The 20,093-nt window shown below is 43.1% G+C and overlaps 3 protein-coding genes across 6 annotated transcripts in view; 1 reads left to right on the top strand and 2 right to left on the bottom strand.

Annotated features, from left to right (window-relative positions):
- The first annotated feature begins 899 nt into the window (after window positions 1-899).
- Window positions 900-3,531, top strand: LOC137585380 (IQ motif and ubiquitin-like domain-containing protein). Its single transcript, XM_068301138.1, has 7 exons — window positions 900-1,428; window positions 1,491-1,746; window positions 1,805-2,533; window positions 2,590-2,722; window positions 2,785-2,897; window positions 2,955-3,139; window positions 3,203-3,531. Exons 1-7 carry the CDS (start codon window positions 968-970, stop codon window positions 3,465-3,467), a joined length of 2,142 nt encoding a protein of 713 aa, XP_068157239.1. The 5' UTR covers window positions 900-967; the 3' UTR covers window positions 3,468-3,531.
- Window positions 3,532-3,697: 166 nt separating this feature from the next.
- LOC137585381 (FAST kinase domain-containing protein 4) lies at window positions 3,698-6,022 on the bottom strand. Its single transcript, XM_068301139.1, has 7 exons — window positions 5,923-6,022; window positions 5,535-5,743; window positions 4,759-5,475; window positions 4,452-4,701; window positions 4,116-4,390; window positions 3,986-4,055; window positions 3,698-3,931 (listed from the first exon to the last, which is right to left on the bottom strand). Exons 2-7 carry the CDS (start codon window positions 5,716-5,718, stop codon window positions 3,721-3,723), a joined length of 1,707 nt encoding a protein of 568 aa, XP_068157240.1. The 5' UTR covers window positions 5,719-5,743; window positions 5,923-6,022; the 3' UTR covers window positions 3,698-3,720.
- A 1,686-nt stretch (window positions 6,023-7,708) lies between these two features.
- The window catches only part of tnc (tenectin), a 35,910-nt gene continuing 23,525 nt past the window's right edge, over window positions 7,709-20,093 (bottom strand). The window contains exons 3-7 of one of the 4 annotated variants that reach the window (XM_068301244.1): window positions 17,529-17,567; window positions 16,215-16,412; window positions 15,898-16,152; window positions 8,145-15,837; window positions 7,709-8,041 (exon numbers count right to left, since the gene is read on the bottom strand). In XM_068301244.1, coding sequence (XP_068157345.1) covers window positions 7,939-8,041; window positions 8,145-15,837; window positions 15,898-16,152; window positions 16,215-16,412; window positions 17,529-17,567 — 8,288 coding nt within the window. In that variant the 3' untranslated portion in view covers window positions 7,709-7,938. Of the gene's footprint in view, window positions 8,042-8,144; window positions 15,838-15,897; window positions 16,153-16,214; window positions 16,413-16,802; window positions 16,982-17,047; window positions 17,183-17,528; window positions 17,568-20,093 lie in introns of those variants that run through there. The other 3 variants (XM_068301245.1, XM_068301247.1, XM_068301246.1) reach the window with 3 other exon arrangements.

A 20,093-nucleotide genomic window follows, 5' to 3' on the forward strand; every position in this document is an offset into this window, starting at 1 on the left:
ATCTTCTTAAATGTATTCAATTTCCTAATAATGTCAATGTTTTTCTTCTTTGCTGTTTCGTCATAAATTGGGTCAACATATAAAGAAAGCTCTTGTTAAGCCATTAAAACCATTAATTTTGATGATCAAAAAAGATCATGATATAAGAGTTGAAATTAACAATGATTACGATCGTAGCTTCCGTTTTTTAGTTAATCATCTTCACGTGTGTGTCTATGGCCAATCTCTTTGCTAACTATTTGGGTATTTAGTAAAAGTAATTAACTGTCACCGCTGTCACCATGACATTTGCCATTCTCCTACATAAAACCAAAGTCTTATGCAATAAATAATAAACAACATTTAATTACAGACCAACTTTAGCAAATAACTCATGTCCAATTCACACTTGGGTGTACTTTTTGTGAGGAAGAAAATGAAATTTGGGGCAATTAAAACTGGGGGAAAATGAACAATTTCTATGCAAATTTATGGTCTCATTAGATGAGTGGCGGCTTTCACTGCCAAAAAGAAAATAGCAGACAATTGTGCGTGAGAAAAAGTAGAAATGTGTGACTTATAAGAAGTTATAGAGACTATATAAGACTCTTAAGGGTTTCCTCAGGTTTCTTTTTTTTTCTCATTGAAATCTTCCTTTACCATGTCAATTTAGTCTTTGTCTCCTTTGACAATTAGCCAATCTAGACAAACATCTTTTTGTAAGAGAAAAAAAATACTAAAGGTTGTTTTTATGGCCTTTTTTTGCGGCCAATGAATGGGTGGGGGTGGGAAAGGGGGAGCCTGTTGCCACAACAGGGTGCCTAGCAGCGCAGTAAAATAACAAATTTATTGAACAAATTAAACGCTTTGATAGACTTCACCCGCTGACAAGACAAGGGGCAGACATAGTAGGCAGTTGGTAACTTTTACTTCGACATAAGAGATCTATTAACCTAGTGAGAACTCATATTTTGATAAGACAGACAAAATGAGTCTGCAGGAATGCCCACCATCTCATGTGTGCAATGTCCAGCTAAATGTGGATCCATCGGAACGGCCTAGGGTGGAAACGGGTTGCGGACCGGCATATGATGGTCGCAGTACTGAATCGGAGCCCCATGACAATGAGGAATGTTGTGTGGAACTGGAGAATGTGACAGTCAAGTTTCACATTTCCCAGTCACAGATTGTGGCCCAGGTGTATCCCAATTGCATGACCATGTCGGAGGTTAAGCAAGACATGGCTCGCAAATTTGAAGTGTCACCCGAATCATTGGTGCTTAAGCAGTCTGGACGCATTCTATGCGATTCTGTGGCCATAAACTCAACTAAATTTGATAGTTTTGGTATACACGAATTCAATTTGGAGCTGCTTGGAGCAGGGGTTACAAAAGATGGCGATGACAGTGCGATTTCGGTTCCCAAATTGGATCTAAATGTGTATTACGAGTAAGTAGGACAGTGAGTGGATTAAAAGAGTCCTAGTTAATAATAGTTATTCGGACTGCCAGCAAACATCGTTTGCCGGATTTCATTACCGTGCATATACCTGGAGAAGACACCGAGGATGGACAGGCTAGGCATGTGCTGGTCGAGATTGAGAATGCAGCCATTGTGAAGCCTTTCCTTTGTGGCTACCGGGATAAGGTCAGCGGTAAGGAGTATCTAGATGCATTCACCCAAACTGGACCATATTTTGATAAACTAAAGTATAGACGCTACAGATCTCGAGATACCCAAACCTGGGAGCACAAAGAGAAGACTTTGGTAAGCAGAAAAAAATCCATCATTATCAGGTGACTAAAGTCCAACTTTTATAATTTAGAATACGGCCCATGAGCAATCTGTGCAATGTTTTCTTGATGGTGTCAATGTTCTATATGTGTCCGCTGCCACAGACTTTACCATTGTGCCAGGCAAGTATCAAAGTTTCGCTCAAAAGGAACGCGCCGAGCGCAAACTTCAAAAGATTCTGCTCATACAACGAAATTGGCGTCGCTGGATATTGTGGAAATATATACACTTACGTGCCCAGGAATATCGTCGCTTGGTAAGCAATCGGGAAGACGAACAGAAACGCTATGAGCAGTGTGTGGAACAGCGTGTGGAGCGACATCAGGCCATAAAGCAGTTCCCTCGCACCAAGGATGACTTTGATCTTCTCTATGCAGAAGTTGGTCGTTGGAAGCGAGCAGAACTAAAACGCATAGTGTCCCAATATGAGGGACCAGCTCGCATTGCGGAGGTGAACATTCTCTTGGACAAGGAAATCCAAATGCTCAACGGTGTAGATCGTCAGCGTCGATTGGTTTACCTGGCCATGGAGGACTTCCGCAAAGACCAATTGCTGAAGAAAATGGGCAAACCCATTGAATGGATAGGCTATAAAGATTGCAAGATACATTTAGATTTGCTAAGCACACAGCGTGTGCGGTTTCTCACAGAAGTCTACAAAGATTTGAGGAAACCATTAAAGAAAGACGATCGATTGCAGCTCCTAAGACGCGTCTTGGAGCTGCTAATGGAGGAAACATGTTTTCCCAAATTTCCCGAGGTTTGGTAATCAGTCACTTACTTGAAGATTTTCCATTCAATATTTTACTGTTTCAGCTGTTTGATTTGTTCGATCGCGAGAAGAATTTACTTCTCTATGCAAAGTCAAGTGATGTTGAAATATTGCGCAAACGTCAAAATATTCTCTTCTTCGATTTGATAAAGTTTCAGAAGCGCGGACGAACTGAAAGTAAGTAGACGGAAACTGTTGCCATCCTTTCTAATCCTTACTCTCTCACTCCTTTATGGCAGAGGTTCCTTCGCGCATGTGCATTGTGTGTAAGAAGGTCAAATCATATAGCGATTTTGCTATACGCACTCGGCAGAGTCATGTGGACACTTGCAAGAGTTGCTACTACCTTAAGGTGAGTAGAGTATACAGATTGTCAGCAATTTCTTAGATGAGGCGTTTGTCCAAGTAGATGACTGCCACGGAGAATACGGTGTATCAGGCAATTCTACGTTGCATACAGCGAGATGAGCGTAAACGAAAGTGCGCCACATCCTTTGCCTTTGTCCTTCAGCCGGACGATGTGCGACATATCATAGATAAAATATGGCATGGCCATTCGGCAGTTAGTAAATCAGAGAATCTCAGTGAGTTGCGGTAAGTTCTATGGAATGAAACATGTTAATAAAATCAAGTCTAAAACATTTTCCAATTGTTTAGATTACCTCGTTGGAATAAAAGCGATGATTGGGCTCCTTGGAATTGCATTTGCCTCACCGAACGTGAGACTCGCGATCATTATAAGATCGAAGACATCGAAAAGATATATGATCCCAAGTTTATTCTTCATATAAGTAATTGCCATATGCTGGCCCGTAGTTTATTCCATACACTGGCTGCCGTGGCCACTGAATTCCAGGAAACTGGCCAATGGTGGAGAGTGGGCATGAATAAACAGCGTTCCAGTAACTTGGATGAGGTATAAGTATCAATAGAATTTTACCATAAAATATATAAATTTTATGTTCTAATATAAAAGACAAACGCTATCTCGATTAATCTTCTCTTTGACAATGCTAAAATATCAATTTAATTTTAAAAAAACAAAACAATCTGCTTGTTTAGTTTATAATTCACTCGCCTAATTATTAATTTACAAAACAAATGTTGTTTAAACAAGTTCATTTTATAGAGAAAAACATTACGAAAAATAGATAAAATTAAAAATCTTCACTCATTTATTTGCTACTAACAATGGCCTTAAACTTTGCCTCCAAATACTGGACACGCTTCAGTAATTTGTCACTAGTGTTGAATTCATTATAGGGCACTGGTATAACATGATATCCACTCTTCTCCAGCAAATCAAATGCTAGATTCGTTATTCCGCTGGCACTGCGATGGGAACCATGGCAAATGTCATGGAAATCGACCACCATTAAAGCAACTCTGAAAGTAAAAGAAAATTAATATGAGTATCAGATAATAAGTAAACTAACATACCGAATAGCTTGGGCATTCTCTTTGTCCAAAGGCAGGGGGTTTCTGTTTGCATCAAACTGGCAAAGGGCATCTGAAAAATACATTTCATTATCATCAAAGAAACTGGAAAAGGATTAAGCACTTTGCTTACCTATCAGAAATCCCATTTTGCTGTCCACCGAACTCTGAACATAATTGCTGGCCGGCAGCAAACTTTTAAGCGCATCTAACATGCCATTGACCAGAATCTGTTTGGATTTGGTATGCGCCATGGGTACATTGTAGACAGGACTGTCAGCTGGGAGGAGTCCACCTTTATAGTCTTTAGACAATAAATGGGCATAGCTGTTCAAATTCAAAAGCCTCATTTTGGAAGTAGGCGTCAGGCCGGTCTTATCCTTTTCCAGTTTCTGCAAGAATTCCTCACTAAATGTAAAAAGAAATTAATTTAAATAATGCTCAATCAAGTATATAAATGTGAACCTACTTTAGAACGGATTCCAATTGGCTGTGGTCGACTATACCGAGCATTGTCAGGGACCAAATATAATTTAACCAATCCGATTGTTTTGTGAAATCGTCTCGTACGATGGATTTTACAAGACTCTTGCCGACCTCCTCAATTTGTGAGCTCTTGAAATTCAGAAGGGCCGAGGTAAGGAAATACGCGCTGAGATCTTGAGGTCGACAGATTTCGCTGTTTTTCAAGAGCCATTGTGTCAGGGACTCCAAAATGTCTAAAAATCAAATTCATTGTAGGCATAGAATTTACCAATAAGCTAGAAAAAACTTACCCAAATCTCGATAACGTAGAATACCAAGGCTTGTTAGAATGGATCCAACGACTGCTGACTTATCCAGATTTTTGGGCAATGCTGTCTGCACATCGGCACATACCTTAGCGCCTAATACAGAGTCCTGGAAATTGAGAGTAGACATGGCATAGAGCACATCCGCTGATTGTTTCAGATCCAACTGTTCAGAGGAACTGCTTATATTGAAGGCCAAGGATCGTAACAGTGGTGTACTACGGCGTTTACGCTGGGCCAGAGTGCTCATAACTTTAACCATTTGAGGCAGGCTTATGCTGGCTATCAGTTTGGCAGCCTCATCGTCTCCGGCAACGCCGAGGACTGTATTTAGATCATCTGTACGAAAGCCAGAAATGCGCTTTGAGCTATTGCCATCCCCAGCAGCCGCCTTGTTGCCGTTTCCATTTTTGGGCACTGTTCGTCCCAGCATTCGGCAGATACGCAGAAATCTTGTATCATTTTCAAACTCGGATATTTTTACACGATTTACTGTGCTCCATTCGGCCAGAATGGAGACAATCCTTAGGGCATGTTTGCGGGAAAATCCGGTGTTGTTCTCGGTTATGCCCAGGAGTCCATTAACTGTTTTTGCTTTCACAATGCGTTCGTCAATGTTATTAGAGGCGGCAACGGCGGCGGGGCTAGCCTTGTCATTGTTCTCATTGCGCAGGGACTCGAAGGCGGCGGCAACCATTTGACCTGCAACCATAACACTAATCAGAACAGATCAGGCGTCAATTCCGCTTACTATACGTCACCTTTCGGTTTCCGTTCCTTCTCCGGTGCCGGCGTGTTGGAACGTGTTTCTGCGCCTTGCTCCTGTTCCTGGCCACTGGTAGGCGCTAGTGGAGCACTCGCAGCCGTCCGGGCGTTGCTGCTGTACGCGACATGTCTATATAGTTGTGTAGATATGCGACCGGCAAAGCGTTGGAGCCCCCACATGTTTAATTCGAAATTCCACTTTACGCTGCAAGACCAAGAGCAATAAGTTTACATAACCTTTTTGTTTACGTTTTTTTCACAGTCCAAAATCGCCCATCGAGGCAAGATGCAGTTGACACCAATCGCTCAGTTACAGACCAATCTTCAAATTATATCGCGGGTTTCATTTAAAAATTCACGAAATTAACAATAATTAAAACTTGCCTCCTGTTAGAAAAAAATCTTTTTTGCGGCTCAGCTGATGGCACGGCGAGGGCGAAACAACAACAACGGTGCCATCACTAGCTCGAACAGTGTCACCACACCGTTTTGACTCCAAAAGTAGGCAACGATTTTGTTTCGATAACAAATCTCCGTTTTTAACCGATAGTTGATTATGTATCGAAGTTTTGGTCCCATACCGATACCTGTTTGCCGGCAACTCATAAATATTCAAATGTTCAGCGTTAGCCACTGAAGCTATTATTATTGTTGCATTCGGTGGACCGTTGTATAGCAAAGTTTAAGCTTTTGCATACTTAAATGTCTTTCAAGAAATAAATCAATTCCAATGAGATCTTGACAGCAGTCTTGGCCATTCCACTTTGATGACTCTTTTGAAGAGTTTAAAAATAAATTAGTTCCCAAATGATTAATCAGTTCAATTAACGACAAATCAGAACAATATTTCATACATTTCAATAAAAAGCGTTGTATTTATTTATAAGATTACAATGAAAAGATTGCATATAAATTATCATAAGGTATGGAAACACAAGAGCTGTTCTTAAAAGACATATGAAATAAATAAGATCTAAATTAAAATTTATTTATATAATTTTTATTTTTTTTTTTTCTGTTTTTATTAAATTAAATACTTAAAAGCTACAATTATATTTAGGAGATAATATATATCTAAAGGGGGTTTGTTCATATTTATTCATGTATTTATAGCGTATTTCTAAAGCTCAAGTGACTGAAAATTGTCCAATTTAATATGTCTCTAGGATTAATATTTATTATTATTATTTTTTTAATATCAACGCGGCTTGCTGATAGTTTGAAAAAAAATTGTGTTCTCTACTAAGGATTTTCAGTCAGTCGAGCAATAGCCATAGCTTACAATTTTTTTTGTATTTGCATATTTTACTTTTTAGTTTTTATCAGTTGATCTAAAAAAAGTTCTATTACATATGTAAACTACCATTCTTCATTCACTACCAAAAAATGGCATTTGTGCAGAATTCAGCTCAAATGCTTTGAAGCTAATTTTAAAATCAATCCGTTAAAAACTATGCAATTGTTCGTGATTCGTTTTCCTTTTTTTTTTTTTTTTGTAAAATTGCTATAAAAACTAGTTTCGTTCGTTTCTCCATTATACACGACGTACACATTATATATTTTTGTATATAAAAGTATAAAAGCTTGGAAAAGTTAAAGAGAAGATTGTTTCCATGTCCTAAACTTCAACTAAATTTTTCAATTCAAATCTGATGCGTATGTTCGTTAGGCGGATCTCGTTGCTCTTACAACAAAAGAAGACTAGAAGCAACAATTATACACAAAAAAAAATTAATAATGTTTAAAAAATAAAGTGACTAAAATACTACAAAAGCGCATTTGAAGAAAAGATATTGCTATTAAAAAACAAACAAAAAAATAGAAACGATTTGCCGAGTAGCCAAACGGCGCGCCTATTTAGCTTCGTAACGCCATTGATTGCACCTGATCGGATGATGGTAATATATTTGATTTGATATTTGAGAGTCTCCTGAAAGCGATTGGGCGATTGCACAATGAACGGCCTTACAAGGCATGCGCGACGTTGCTATTGGTTTACAAATACATTAAGTAATTCATCATATTTTTCATTCCTTTGTTATGTTAGTGAGCGCATTCTAAATTAATTGCACCTATACTAAGTATACAGTACAATATCACTGGTTGCTTCGTCAACGTAACCTAATCCGAAACAAATTGGCGTAACTCAATTGAACGAGTGCGGATGATATCGACGAAGGGGGTCATGCGATATATATTTTTCTTTTTCCCATTATTCCATTAGTTTTGGCACCTAAGTTATTCTGTATTTTCTGTTCTGGTTCTAAATCGGGTTTCTATTGCCTGTTTTTTTTTTTTTGGGTCTTTCTGTGTGTGCGTTTTAGTGGATTGGTTTGTGATTGTTTGTCTGCAGGGCTTAAAAATTAGTTAAAATTATATTTAGTGAGCATGGCTGGTGGTTCATCTTTTGCGTCCCGATGCCACGGCTGCCATCACTTGCTGCATTGTTGGCTCAGGGACACATTGTTGTGGGTCACACTTCATCTTGCCATCGCCGCCGCAACTGAAAATGGTTAGAGGGGTTGGGAAGAAGGGGATAATTAATAACAGATTTCGATTTCGATTTTATGGGTGGGGGCACAATAAGCGTTAAGAGTTATACTCACGTGCAGCTGATGCAGGGACCACTCGTCGACTCGATGGGCTCGCCCACCCTGTAGGAACGGCCGTTGATGAGGCAACCGGTGTGCTTCACTGCATCACCGTGGGAGTAGTTGAGGAAATGCGGGGGCAGTGTGGTGCTTGTGGTTGTCGTGCTTGTCGTTATGTTAAGCACAGCCGCCATCGAAACGGGGCATTCGTAGCGAGGACAGCAGAATCCAGAGATAGGTTCTTCGTGACAGCCGGCAATTGGAGGTGGGCAAGATTGTTGCAGGCAGATGATGTCACTTCTGAAGCAGAAACAGAAGTCGCAAGGATCGTCACGTGGTATTTGCTGGGCGGACACGTAAAGTTTGCCAGCATATCGGCAGGTGCCTGGACCGAATACTTCTTCTTCATCATATTCGTCCTCGTATTGTGGTGGATTTCCATAGCTTGGTGGTGTAATGGGCTCGTGGTGTGGACTAGACACTGCAGTCGTGGGACTATGTGGTTCCTCTGTTGTGGTGCTTGTAGTAGATGGGGTTGTTGGCTCTTCTGTGATCTGTTTGGTAGGAGTGGTCTCAGATTCGCCTTCCTCGCCGACTCTATCATCAATGGCTGGGATCTTTGTGGTACTGGGCAATTGGAATAGTGGATGCACTGTCGAAACAAGGGGCGTTTCGACATGTTCTGTGGCAACTTCTTCACTTGAGGTTTCGGCAGATGTTTCATCATGGGCTGCGGGCGCTGCTGTTGTCTGAGGAATTTCCGAAACCACAGCGGGCACTTCAGGCTCATGATCTTCGGGTTTCTTCTCGCCGGATTCGGTGACTGGCTCTTCAGATTCTGCAGAATCGTCGCTGTCCTCATCCTTGCGTGAGGGTTCAGTTGCTGGAATCTTCTCCTCTTCGGATTCGACCGATTCACCTCCATCCTCCGTAGAGTCAAGGCTAGGCTGAACTCCAGCTGAAGCTTCGGTGGTCTTGTCCTCCTCGTGGGTTGGCTTGATGGTATGAATTTCCGTTTCGGGTATTTCGGTTGACTTCTCAGACTCAGATGTGGGGCTAGCTGTTGATGACTCGATCTCATCTGCCTTGACTGGAGCTTCTGGAATTTTGTCTGTGGTTTGCTCTTGGATTGGTGGCCTATGTTTTCCACCTGAAGCCTTCTCAGTTGTGTCTTCAGATTCAATATCGCCTGATTCGGTACTCTCTTCGCCCACATCTTCTGATGGCTGAGGTTGTTGACTAGGTTTGCTTGTTACTGTAATGGCATCATCAACAGGAGCACCTGTGACTGGAGTCTTTTCAGAGTCTTCGGAAGAAGCTGTGGCAGTCTCAGGCTGAACAGTAGGATATTCTTCGTCTCCAGAGTGAGGTGCCACAGTCTGGGACATGACCTCATCCATGGGCTTCTTGTCGAATTCTTCAGCAGCTGGAGCATCAAATGGAGCAACAGTGGAGCCAGTTTCAATGGCGACAGGTGATTCGGTTGTAGGAACAATGGGCGCACCATCTTTGCTTTCCTCATCCTTATCTGAGGGAGCTGCCGACGTGCTTGATTCTGCGACATCAGCTTCTTTCTTGTCATCAACAGGTGACACTGTTGTGGCCTTCTTATCATCAGCATCAGAATCATCATCATCACTAGTGATTGGTACTGATGGACTGGGTGCAGATGTTGTTTCTTGATCTTGACCTTCTTCAGAGGGTTCTTTTTCGTCTGAAGGCACTTTGTGGTCTTCTTGAGCTGGTTGCACAGTTGTCGGTTCCTGTTCATCTTTGGAAGGTTCCTTGTCAGAGGTCTTCTTATCATCAGTTGGCTCCTTGTCAGACTCCTCAGATGATGGTACAGTTGTTGCTTCAGGTTCTTGCTCGGAAGGCTTCTTTTCATCAGTCTTTGTGTCATCATCGCGTTCTTCATCAGATTCTTCAGCTGATGGAACAGTTGTTGCTTCTTGTTCTTCCTTGGATGGCTCTTTTTCAACTGGTTTCTTATCATCAGCTGGCTTCTCTTCACTCTGTTCAGCTGGGATCGCAGTAGTTGCTTCTTGCTCTTCTTTGGGAGTCTCAGGGTAAACTGGCTTTTTGTCATCGGCTGGCTCCTTGTGACTTTCTTCTGCGGGACTAATAGTGGTAGCTTCTTGTTCAACGGTCTTCTTGTCATCGAAGCGTTCTTCGTCAGATTCTTCAGCTGATGGAACAGTGGTTGCTTCTTGTTCTTCCTTGGGATGCTCCTTTTCAACAATCTTCTTGTCATCGTCGCGTTCTTCGTCAGATTCTTCAGCTGTTGGAACAGTTGTTGCTTCTTGTTCATCCTTAGGAGGCTCCTTTTCAACAGTCTTCTTGTCATCGTGGCGTTCTTCGTCTGATTCCTCAGCTGATGGAACAGTTGTTGCTTCTTGTTCTTCCTTGGATGGCTCCTTTTCAACTGGTTTCTCATCGCCGGCAGGTTTTTCTTCACTCTGTTCAGCTGGGATTGCAGTTGTTGCTTCTTGCTCTCCTTTGGCAATCTCTGGCTCAACTTGTTTCTTGTCATCGGCTGGCTCCTTGTCACTTTCTTCCGCGGGACTAACAGTAGTAGCTGCTTGTTCATCTTTAGAGGGCTCCTTTTCAGATGTCTTCTTGTCTTCGTCGCGCTCTTCGTCAAATTCCTCAGCAGATGGAACAGTTGTTGCTTCGTGTTCTTCCTTAGAGGGCTCCTTCTCAAGTGGTTTCTTGTCACCAGCTGGCTTTTCTTCACTCTCTTCAGCTGGGATGGCAGTTGTTGCTTCTTGCTCTCCTTTCGGAATCTCTGACTCAACTGGTTTCTTATCGTCGGCTGGCTTCTTGTCACTTTCTGCGGGACTAACAGTGGTAGCTTCTTGTTCATCCTTAGAAGGCTCCTTTTCAACGGCCTTCTTGTCATCGTCGAGTTCTTCGTCAGATTCCTCAGCAGATGGAACAGTTGTTGCTTCGTGTTCTTCCTTAGAGGGCTCCTTCTCAAATGGTTTCGTGTCTTGTTCAGGTTTCTTGTCAGCTTCTTCAGTGGATGATATTGTTGTAGCTTCTTGTTCGTCTTTTCCAACTGTCTTTTTGTCATCTTCAGTGGGCAGGACAGTAACAGATTCTGGTTCTTCCTTAGAGGGTTCCTTCTCATATGGTTTCTCTTCCGATTCTGGAATGGTTGCAACTGTGGGCTGTACCTTCTCGTCGTTATCAGCTGCTGGACCACGAGACGTTGAAGAATCTTCACCCTCTTCTTCTGAAGTAGGTGGCTCAGTTGTGGCTTCATCCTCCTTGACTGGTTTCTCTTCAGCTTCAATTTCTGATGCAGGTTTATCCTCTGGAGAAGCAGTTGTGGGTAATGGAACAAATATTTTACTATCGTGAGGTGAAATGGTAGTCGCGGCTTCTTCTGAGCTTTCTTCCTTTTCTTCAGACGAGGGCTTTTCATCCGTTGGTTTCGAAGAGTCTTCTTCAGAAACAGGAGGAACAGTTGTAGGCTTGTCAGAACCTTCAGCAAAGTCATCTGGCACCTTAGTTGGTTCCTCTCCATATATTGGGGATACCGTTGTGGCTTCAACCTTTTCTTCGGGAATCTTGTCAGAACCTTCAGATGGTTTATCTTCAATGGTTGGAATATCGGTAGAAACATCCATTTTGTCATCTTGTGTTGGTCCTGAAGTAGATTCTGGTTCTTTGTCAACTGGAGCACTGGTTGTTTCAATCTCATGCTTAGTTTCTTGCTCCGTGGAAGACGGAATAATTTCCTCAAAGACAGGAAGTTTGGGAATTTCAATATCAACAGAAGGTGCTGCAGTGGTGATGTCCAATGCGTCTTCTTCTGTTGATTTAGAAGGTACTTCTGGTTTCTTCTTGTCAGGTTGTTCGGCAGATATTTCTTCCGTTGAAGATATCTCATCTTCTTCTTCAGAAGGCAAGCCAGGGGTGACGTCCAATTTATCCTCCTTGTCCTTTTCACTTTCTTCAGTAGATGTCGGGGCTTCCTCGTCATAAGGTTTCTTAGTGGCGACTTCGTCCGAAACTGGAGCAGATGTTGTGACATCCAATTCCTTCTCTGGGTATTCTTTGCGTTCATCAGTTGATGGAACATCCTTGTCAACATGAGCAGGAGAAACAGTTGTTGCCCGTTCTGTTTCTGGTTCGACTTCGTTTTCAGCAGAGGCTGCAGGTGAGCTTTCTTCTGAGATTGATGAAGCAGTGGTCGGCAATACATCTTTATCGGCTGCCTGTGGTACATTCGTAACCTCAGCAGATTCTTCTTCTTCAGACGATGGTGCGTCAGTGGAAGTCTTATCAGTAGATGGTACAGGAGCAGCCGTAGCGCCCACTGTATCATCATCGTTAATTTCATTATCTGATTCTGCAGGCAACGTGGTCGATGCTTCGACAGGTTTTTCTTTACCTTCTTCAGAAAGTGGAACAGTTGTTGCAGAAGGCTCTTTCTCGGATGGCTTCTGTTCGATACCAGTCTCGGTAGCGGATTCTTCTTCAATGGGTTTCGTACTCTCATCCTCTGATTTAGCAGGAGCAGCCGTGGTAGGCAATGGTGGCAGGGGCTCAGATTTCTTGTCGCTGTCGGCATCTTCAATTTCGGGTGAAATCGTTGTAGCCTTTGGTGTTTCATCAGATGTCGATGGAGCGATTGTTGTAGGTTTGTCAGAATCTTGAGCTTCAGTGGGTCCGCTGGTAGATGGTTCTGGAATCTTTTCATCAATCGAAACTTCTCCTTCTGGTTTTTCGTCAAGCTTATCTGAGACAGACTCGGTTTTATCTTCCTCGAATACGGGGCCAACGGTAGTTGGTATAATTGTTTCCTGTTCTTTCTTCGGCGCCTCCTCTTCAGTTGGTTTTTGATCTGTGGATGAAGGTGGAGTCTGACCAGAAGGCTCCTCTGGAGTCTTTTTAGTAACTTCATCAATAGTTGGCTCTTCAATTTCTTCATCCGCCTCAGGTTTGTGCTCCGGCTTCGTTTCAACAGGCTTTTGAGTCTTCTGTTGAATTGTTTTCTTATCTTCTGGCTTCTCATCAGTTGGTTTTTCATCTGCAGCCACTGTTGTTGCTTCTGGTACTTCCTCATCAGGCTTGACGTGTGACATTGGTTTCTCAGTTATGCCAGAAGGCATAATAACATCCTTGGGAATTTCTTCTGTGCTACTGTCCAATTCACTGTCATCGACAGGCTTAGCAGTTGTGGCTTCCTCCTTCTCATCCTCGCAAATGTAAGTTGGGCAGCAACCATCAAGGAGGTCAGTAGCCAGGATGCACTTCTCTCTGTTTTCGGGAATTTTGCATTCCATTGGCTGGCAAGAAACAATGCTGCTGACGCACTTGCAGGATACATCACAGGGTGTTGTTGTGGGTACGCTTGTGTTATTGGCATACGTTTTGCCTTCAACCAAACAGTCACCTTCTCCTGGTATGACTGCTGGCAGGTGCATGTCAGGAAGTTCTTCGGAGGAACTTTCTTCTTCAGTGGGCTCCACAGTAGTTTTCTCAGGCACAAAGTCATCACGGTTATCGATTGAAGCAACCGTTGGTTGAGCAGTACTACTTGATTCGCCCTCCACATCACTGGTGGTAGTCTTTGACGGTTTCGAGGGGACTTCTTCAGCTGATGCCTCTGTACTGGCCTCCTCAGTATCAAGCTTAGGAGCACCGGTGCTAGGAATAGCCTCTGGGACTTCAGTTGAATCTGATTCACCGGCAGGTGGTAGATAAACTCCCTTTGGTTTATCGGTTGAGACAGCCTCATCTTGCTCTGGGACTGCAGTAGTGTCCTCAGATTCAAGGACCGATGGCGCAATCTCGGATTTAGTGGGAACTTGTTGTGTGCTTTCTTCTTCTTCTTCCAAAGTGGGTTGCTCGTGTTTGTCGAGTGGTGTACTTGTGGATGGTACAATTTCTTCATCTTCTTTCTCTGCTGAAGTTGTTGATGTGCCATCCTTTGGTTTCTCGGTTGATGTAGCCAAAGAATCGTCGCTTTCGGGCAAACGGTCAGTGGATTCCTCAGTATCCTTAGGGGCTTCAGTTTGTTCCTCTTCGTGGGATGATTCTTTATCGGTTTCCTGCTTGTCAGTCTCAGTGGGCAATGTCGTTGTTTCTTTATCATCAGCATGGGCCGGTGCACTAGTTGTGCTGTCTGTGGCCGGTTCATCTTTCTTGGGAACTTCTTCTGTGCTAATACCTTCAGTAGATGAGAAGACTGGAGAGCCAATCGTTGTTGAGTCTTCCTCCTTATCTTTAGTGTCATCTTCATCTTCCTGCTCTGCAGACAAGTCAGTTGTACTCTCAACTTTGTCTGTTTGTTGCTCCACAGATTTCGGTGTAGTTGGCTTGGCAGACTCATCTTCGTCACTGCTAGTCGCTGGAGTTGTGGGCTTTGCAATGTCTTCTTCGCTTGAATCGGACACTTGGCCAGCAGGAGTCGTTTCCTTAACAACTTCCTCATCTGTAAATATGGGCGATGCTGTTGTAACAATATCATCTTCACGTTCACCGCTACCCAGATCTGAGTCAATTGTAGGTTTGGCCAGGTCCTTTTTGCTATCAGCAGCGGGTGTTGATGTCTTAATTTCGTCGTCTTCAGCTTCACTACTAGACTGTTCAGTCTCAGGTGTTGTTTCGTTGACGATTTCATCTTGCTCAGAAGAGGGAGTTGTTTCCTTGACCGTTTCATCTGGTTCGGCGGATGGAGTGGTAGCTTTGACGGTTTCGTCTGGTTTCTTTTCACCACTGGCTTCTTCGGTATGATCTTCAATCGCATCATTAATTTCGTCTTCACCACTTCCTTCCTCAACCGAAGGTGATGTTGTGGGTTTAACCAATTCCTCGTCAGAACTAACCTTTTCTGCAGAAGCAGGTGTTGTGGGTGGAACAATTTCCTTCTCGCCACTACCAACGTCATCAGTCTTAGATGGTTGGGACTCATCTTCCTTCTCACTTGATTCTGCAGGTGGTGTTGTCTTGACCACATTTTCCTCTTCAGTTTCTCCTTCGCCGCTGGCATCATCAACTGGTGCTGCAGGCGCCTTTTCGGTTGAGCTTGGAACATCGATTCTGCTATCAGCGACAACGGTTGAAGACTCTGGTTCAAAGGTGAAGTCCTTCTCATCGGTTGCCCGAATCGGAGCGCTTGTTGTTGTGCTTGTGGATGTTGTAGTATCACTATCCTCCTCAGCTTCACCGCTACCCAAATCCTCAGACGGTATATCAGTAGCGCTTTCCTTTTCCTTCTCAGTTTCTTCGTCATCAATGTGCTTTTGCAGATCAACATCCTCCTTGGGGATCTCACCGTGAATGTCCTTAGCAGGAGCTGAAGTTGTGACTTCAACTTCATCTTCCTCAGTATCCTTGGGCACGGAAGTAACCGCAATGATTTCTGTAGTTGCACTATCATCCTCACAAATATAATTGCTGGGACAGCACTCGCCTTCGGCTGCTGGCATGGCCTTGCAGGACTTGCCGAATGAGGCCACCATGGGCATTTCACATTGCTGGACGGCACAGACAATATCGCCACGCATGCAATAGCAATGCTCACAAGCGTTTTTGCCCTTAATCGAAGCTCCATCGGCAAAGACATCGCCATTGTGTATACAATCGGTTGAGACGGCAGGCGTCATGGTCGATGTTAGTATAAAGCCAGGTGTAGGACGCACAGTGGTTGTTGTGGTAGAATGATCCTCCAGTTCGAGTACATCGTTTTCGTGATCTGCAATGAGGATATAAATGAGCAATTTGCTAATCCCACCAGCAAGATTCAACAACTTACCGCAACTATAACGCACTGGACAACAAGAGCCCTTATTGTAGATGGGTGTGCAGCCCTCCACATGCAGTGTGCACTCTTGCATGACACATTTAGTCTGATTATTAATGCAATAGCACAGCTCACATGGTTTATTTGGATTCGATGGCACTTGGGCGCCTTCTGGATAGAATTTCTCCTCAATACTGCAACCAAATTTCTCGGGTATGCTCAATTCAGTGCCGGGTTCGGGCAGATGGTATGGTACATCAACAGGAACTGCATAAGATCAAATAAAACGATGAGTATTTCATTAGCCCCCAAGATCTGTCACAACTTACCCTCTGGACAAGTTATAATGGGGCAACATTGGTCCTCCCGTTTCTCCACAATGCAATCGTGCCCAATCGGTTTTGTGAACGGGCAGACGCGGAGATAGCACATGAGCATACGATTGTGGCAGGTGCAGTTAAGACACGGCTCATTGGTCATGATGCGATCGCCCTCGTTATAGTGGGCATAGTTGTAGTAGCAGCCTTCTGCAAGTAATTTAGAAAATACAATCTCACATTATGAACTGCATGATGCATGCTTCTAACTAGACCAGAGCCTGGGAAGATTTTGCCCCTCTCCAAAACAATGGCTGGGTCTTTGCCAACCTAATAGATTCTATATATTAGCCATGCAAACGGGCCAACTTACACTCCCATTCATGTGGGCTACTATGTCAAATGGGCCTATAAATTAAACTTAGCGCCATCAACTGTCATAACTCCATTGAACGTGCCAAGCCAAGTAGTCGACAATTTTTTATTGCTCATCAATGTCGTTAAACAAAAACGCAAATTCCAGCGAGTTTAACACCGTAATTTAACATATGCACACTCGTCTGTCCATCTGTCTGTCTGTCGGTTTGTCTCTCTGACTACCTAATTTAGTGACGTCCACCCGCAATAAATTTCACATCCACTCATCATTAACACGTTAAGCTCCGACAACCTGTCTCACGGCATGGCTAGACCATTTTTTTGATTGAAATCTTTTGGCGTCTTTTGTCTGTCTGGCGCTCACGTTTTCCACATAACTCGTAAAAAACGAAAAAAAAAAACCAAAACAGCTATGCTTATGTATATCTTTATGTTTCAATTTGTTGTTCCCTGACTACTTTTCACACCTCATCTAACTGGTTAATGGAGCTGCGGTCAGGGCTTATGACAGCTCTGTGATTGAGAATGGTCAGCGCTCGATTTGGTTTGATTTGATTTAAGCCTGATTAGCGGCTTAACGCGTTTTAATATTTTCAAATTAATGTCAATCGGACAAAATGCTAAGCAGTTTATGTATTTAATTAAATACCAAAAAAACAAAATGCTAAGCAGTATATGTATTTAATTAAATACCATTTAAATACCAAAAATCTTAATACAAGTTTCCAAGTTTTCTGTCTTTTGGAAATATTATTTGGCAAGTGTTTTTTGAGAGGTGAGTATTTAAATTGCTGCTTAATTATTTAATTGTTTAAAGTAGATATTTCCTGGCTATTAACTAATTTACAGAAGTTTCGAAATTTAAGGCCAAGTGCTTTTGGGCCGCAATTAAAGTGTCCCTTTCGTTTCGTTGTGTGAGATTAAAAGGAATTTCCCTTGTTTTCTTACCCGAATACTGTTGGATCTCTGTGTATTCCTGCAACGGTGCTGTAAATAGAAGAAAGGAAATTGTTGTAGTTGTTGTTTTATTGTTAGTTTATGAAATGCCATGGTTACTTTTTGCCTCTATTACGATAGAATTTTATGATGGCCATATCCGTTAGCCATGGCCATAATAAATTCATTTATCTATTGCAGCAAATGCCAAACTCTAATTGTGGCTGCATGCAATTGAAATTAGACTTTGGACATGGCTTTGGCCTAACTTGCGTAGGCCAACAGCAGCAGCAGCAACAGGCTCTAGCTCCTGTTGAGCAGAATGGCCATGCAACTCTATGTGCCTTAGCCTGATAACAGGGCCCCCAGATGCCGCTGGTTGCCGGTAGCAATGAAATTGCATTGCCCCAAGGTTGGCTTTGTGTGCGTGCAACGTGTTATTACCACATAATCAAAATGTAGCCAAGCTGCTGCTGCTGCAACAACAACAGAATATCCCAGAAATAATGGCACATACATGTACCTGGTTCTAAACATAGTTAACCTGCGTGTGTCCCACACTGGGCCAAGAGGAAAGAGCCTCTGAAAAATGGCTGAAACAAATTGTTTAAGCTGACAGTTAGCCTCTTTGGTCACTTGCTGTTGCTTGTGTCCAGAGGTAAAAATGATTTGACAAATTGCATTTTTATGAATTGCAGTTTGTTGCTGTTGCTGCTGTTGTTGTGTTGCCTGTGGTCTACACCATACCGATGATTAATTGCCCGCAGTTGAAGAGTGGACAATTTAACACATATTTCATTAGAGTGATTTAATTTCCGCATACTAAGAAGAGGAAGGAGATGAAGGTGGGAGATGGGAGCGGGTCTCTAGTATACATTTAATAGAAATGCAAACCCTTTAGAGTTTAGTTTGGCAACAATGTGAACGGCAAATTATGTTCAGTATATGGACGTGTATGAGACCAACTTATGACCAAGTCATCAAGCTACAAATAGAAGTAGCAATTGCTTTCTCTCTCTAACTCTGGGGCTCTGGCATCAGAGTACAAAACTAACGGATGTAAATTACATTTTATGCGGTAAGAACAACAACACGACCGACCGACCAACCGACCGAACGAACCTGGCAACGCATAAAAATTCACACATTAACTGTTAAGGATTGCCAGACATGAAGAGGAAGATGGAGGAGCTCGAGAAGGAAGAGATATTCGCCACTTGACTGGCTCTGGCTTTGGCTTTGGCAGTGTGAAGAATTTTTGGCGGAGTAGGAGGAGAAGGCAATGGGAGTCAATCATGTAGCCGGTTCGCAGTCGCCCTCTCCCCTCCATCCCTCCACACCATCACACAGCCTACCCCATTTACCCACCCTGCAATCTTGTTGTAATGCAAACTTATGCAACAATTTTCTGCTGTGCAAGTGCAACAACTAAAACAAGGCAACATACATCATCATGATGACCAAGAGACGGCGGCTGGTTGACGACTACAACGACGGCGACGGCGACAAGGATGATGATGATCATGATGAAGTTGATGGTACACATCAAACATGGTCGTGTCGGTCCAACAAACAGAAGTCAGTCAGTCAGTCAGTCAGTTAGTCAAAGAAGCTAGTGCGGCTCCAGCTACATGGCACAACTTCTTCTTCTTCTACTTCTTCTACTCTCTACTCTGCATCGTGTACTTAAGCTGCAGCCAAAGTTGTTGGCGGCGGCGTTGGTTGTTGCTCGCGGTCTTGGTTTGGTCGCGCGAGTCGTGCATTTTGTTTATTCTAGGAAAGCGCGCTCACATCGCCTCCTCATCGACTCTTCCACCGTGCCATCCCATCCCATCCCATCCGATCTCCACCTAAACGTGGCCATGGCTGGATGGTCTGGGCCAAAACTGATGCTGCCACCAAGTTGAATGACCCGGGCGCGCATGTGTGCAAAAATGTGTACACAAACCATAAAATACAAGCCACAAACACAAGCAGCATAAGTAGGCCTAGGTGCCGTAGCTGGTTAGTTAGTAGTAGTTGCCAGAGCTGGAGCTGTGTAGCTGGAGCTTATATTATCCAGAATGGATAGAAACAGAATTCAGAGTCCAGAGTCACATAGTCACAGGCCAAGGCGCAGGCACGCCTTTTGCTGGTTACGCTTTATTATTTAGTGATGTAGGTGGACCCAAGACTATGGTGCGGCGGGTCGTGGGGTGGGGGTGGACCTTCCCAAGCAGTTGTCAAAAAAAGTAGAAGTTTTTCAAAATATTTGGTTGATGGCAATTGTTTTTATATATACTACTCCTTCTCGTTCTGTAGCTTAATCTTTGACTTTTCCATTTCGGGGCTCTATGCGGAAACGCGCAAAAGACAGAAGTGAAAATATTTGCCATGCCACAAATATTTCACAGATTACAAAATAAACACAAATCTTCTTCAGTTGAATGTGTGTGTGATGTGTGCGTGTGTATTTTACCGCTACTTGCAGCTGCAACAACGAGGACGACGAAGACGACGACGACGACCACACCCACAGTAACAAAGTCTGATCGAGCTGATTCCCACCAGCAATGGAAGAGTTCTTTACATTTTTAT

The sequence above is a fragment of the Drosophila tropicalis genome, unplaced genomic scaffold (assembly GCF_018151085.1).
Source record: "Drosophila tropicalis isolate 14030-0801.00 unplaced genomic scaffold, ASM1815108v1 contig_878, whole genome shotgun sequence".
In the NCBI taxonomy this organism is placed as follows: Eukaryota; Metazoa; Arthropoda; class Insecta; order Diptera; family Drosophilidae; genus Drosophila; species Drosophila tropicalis.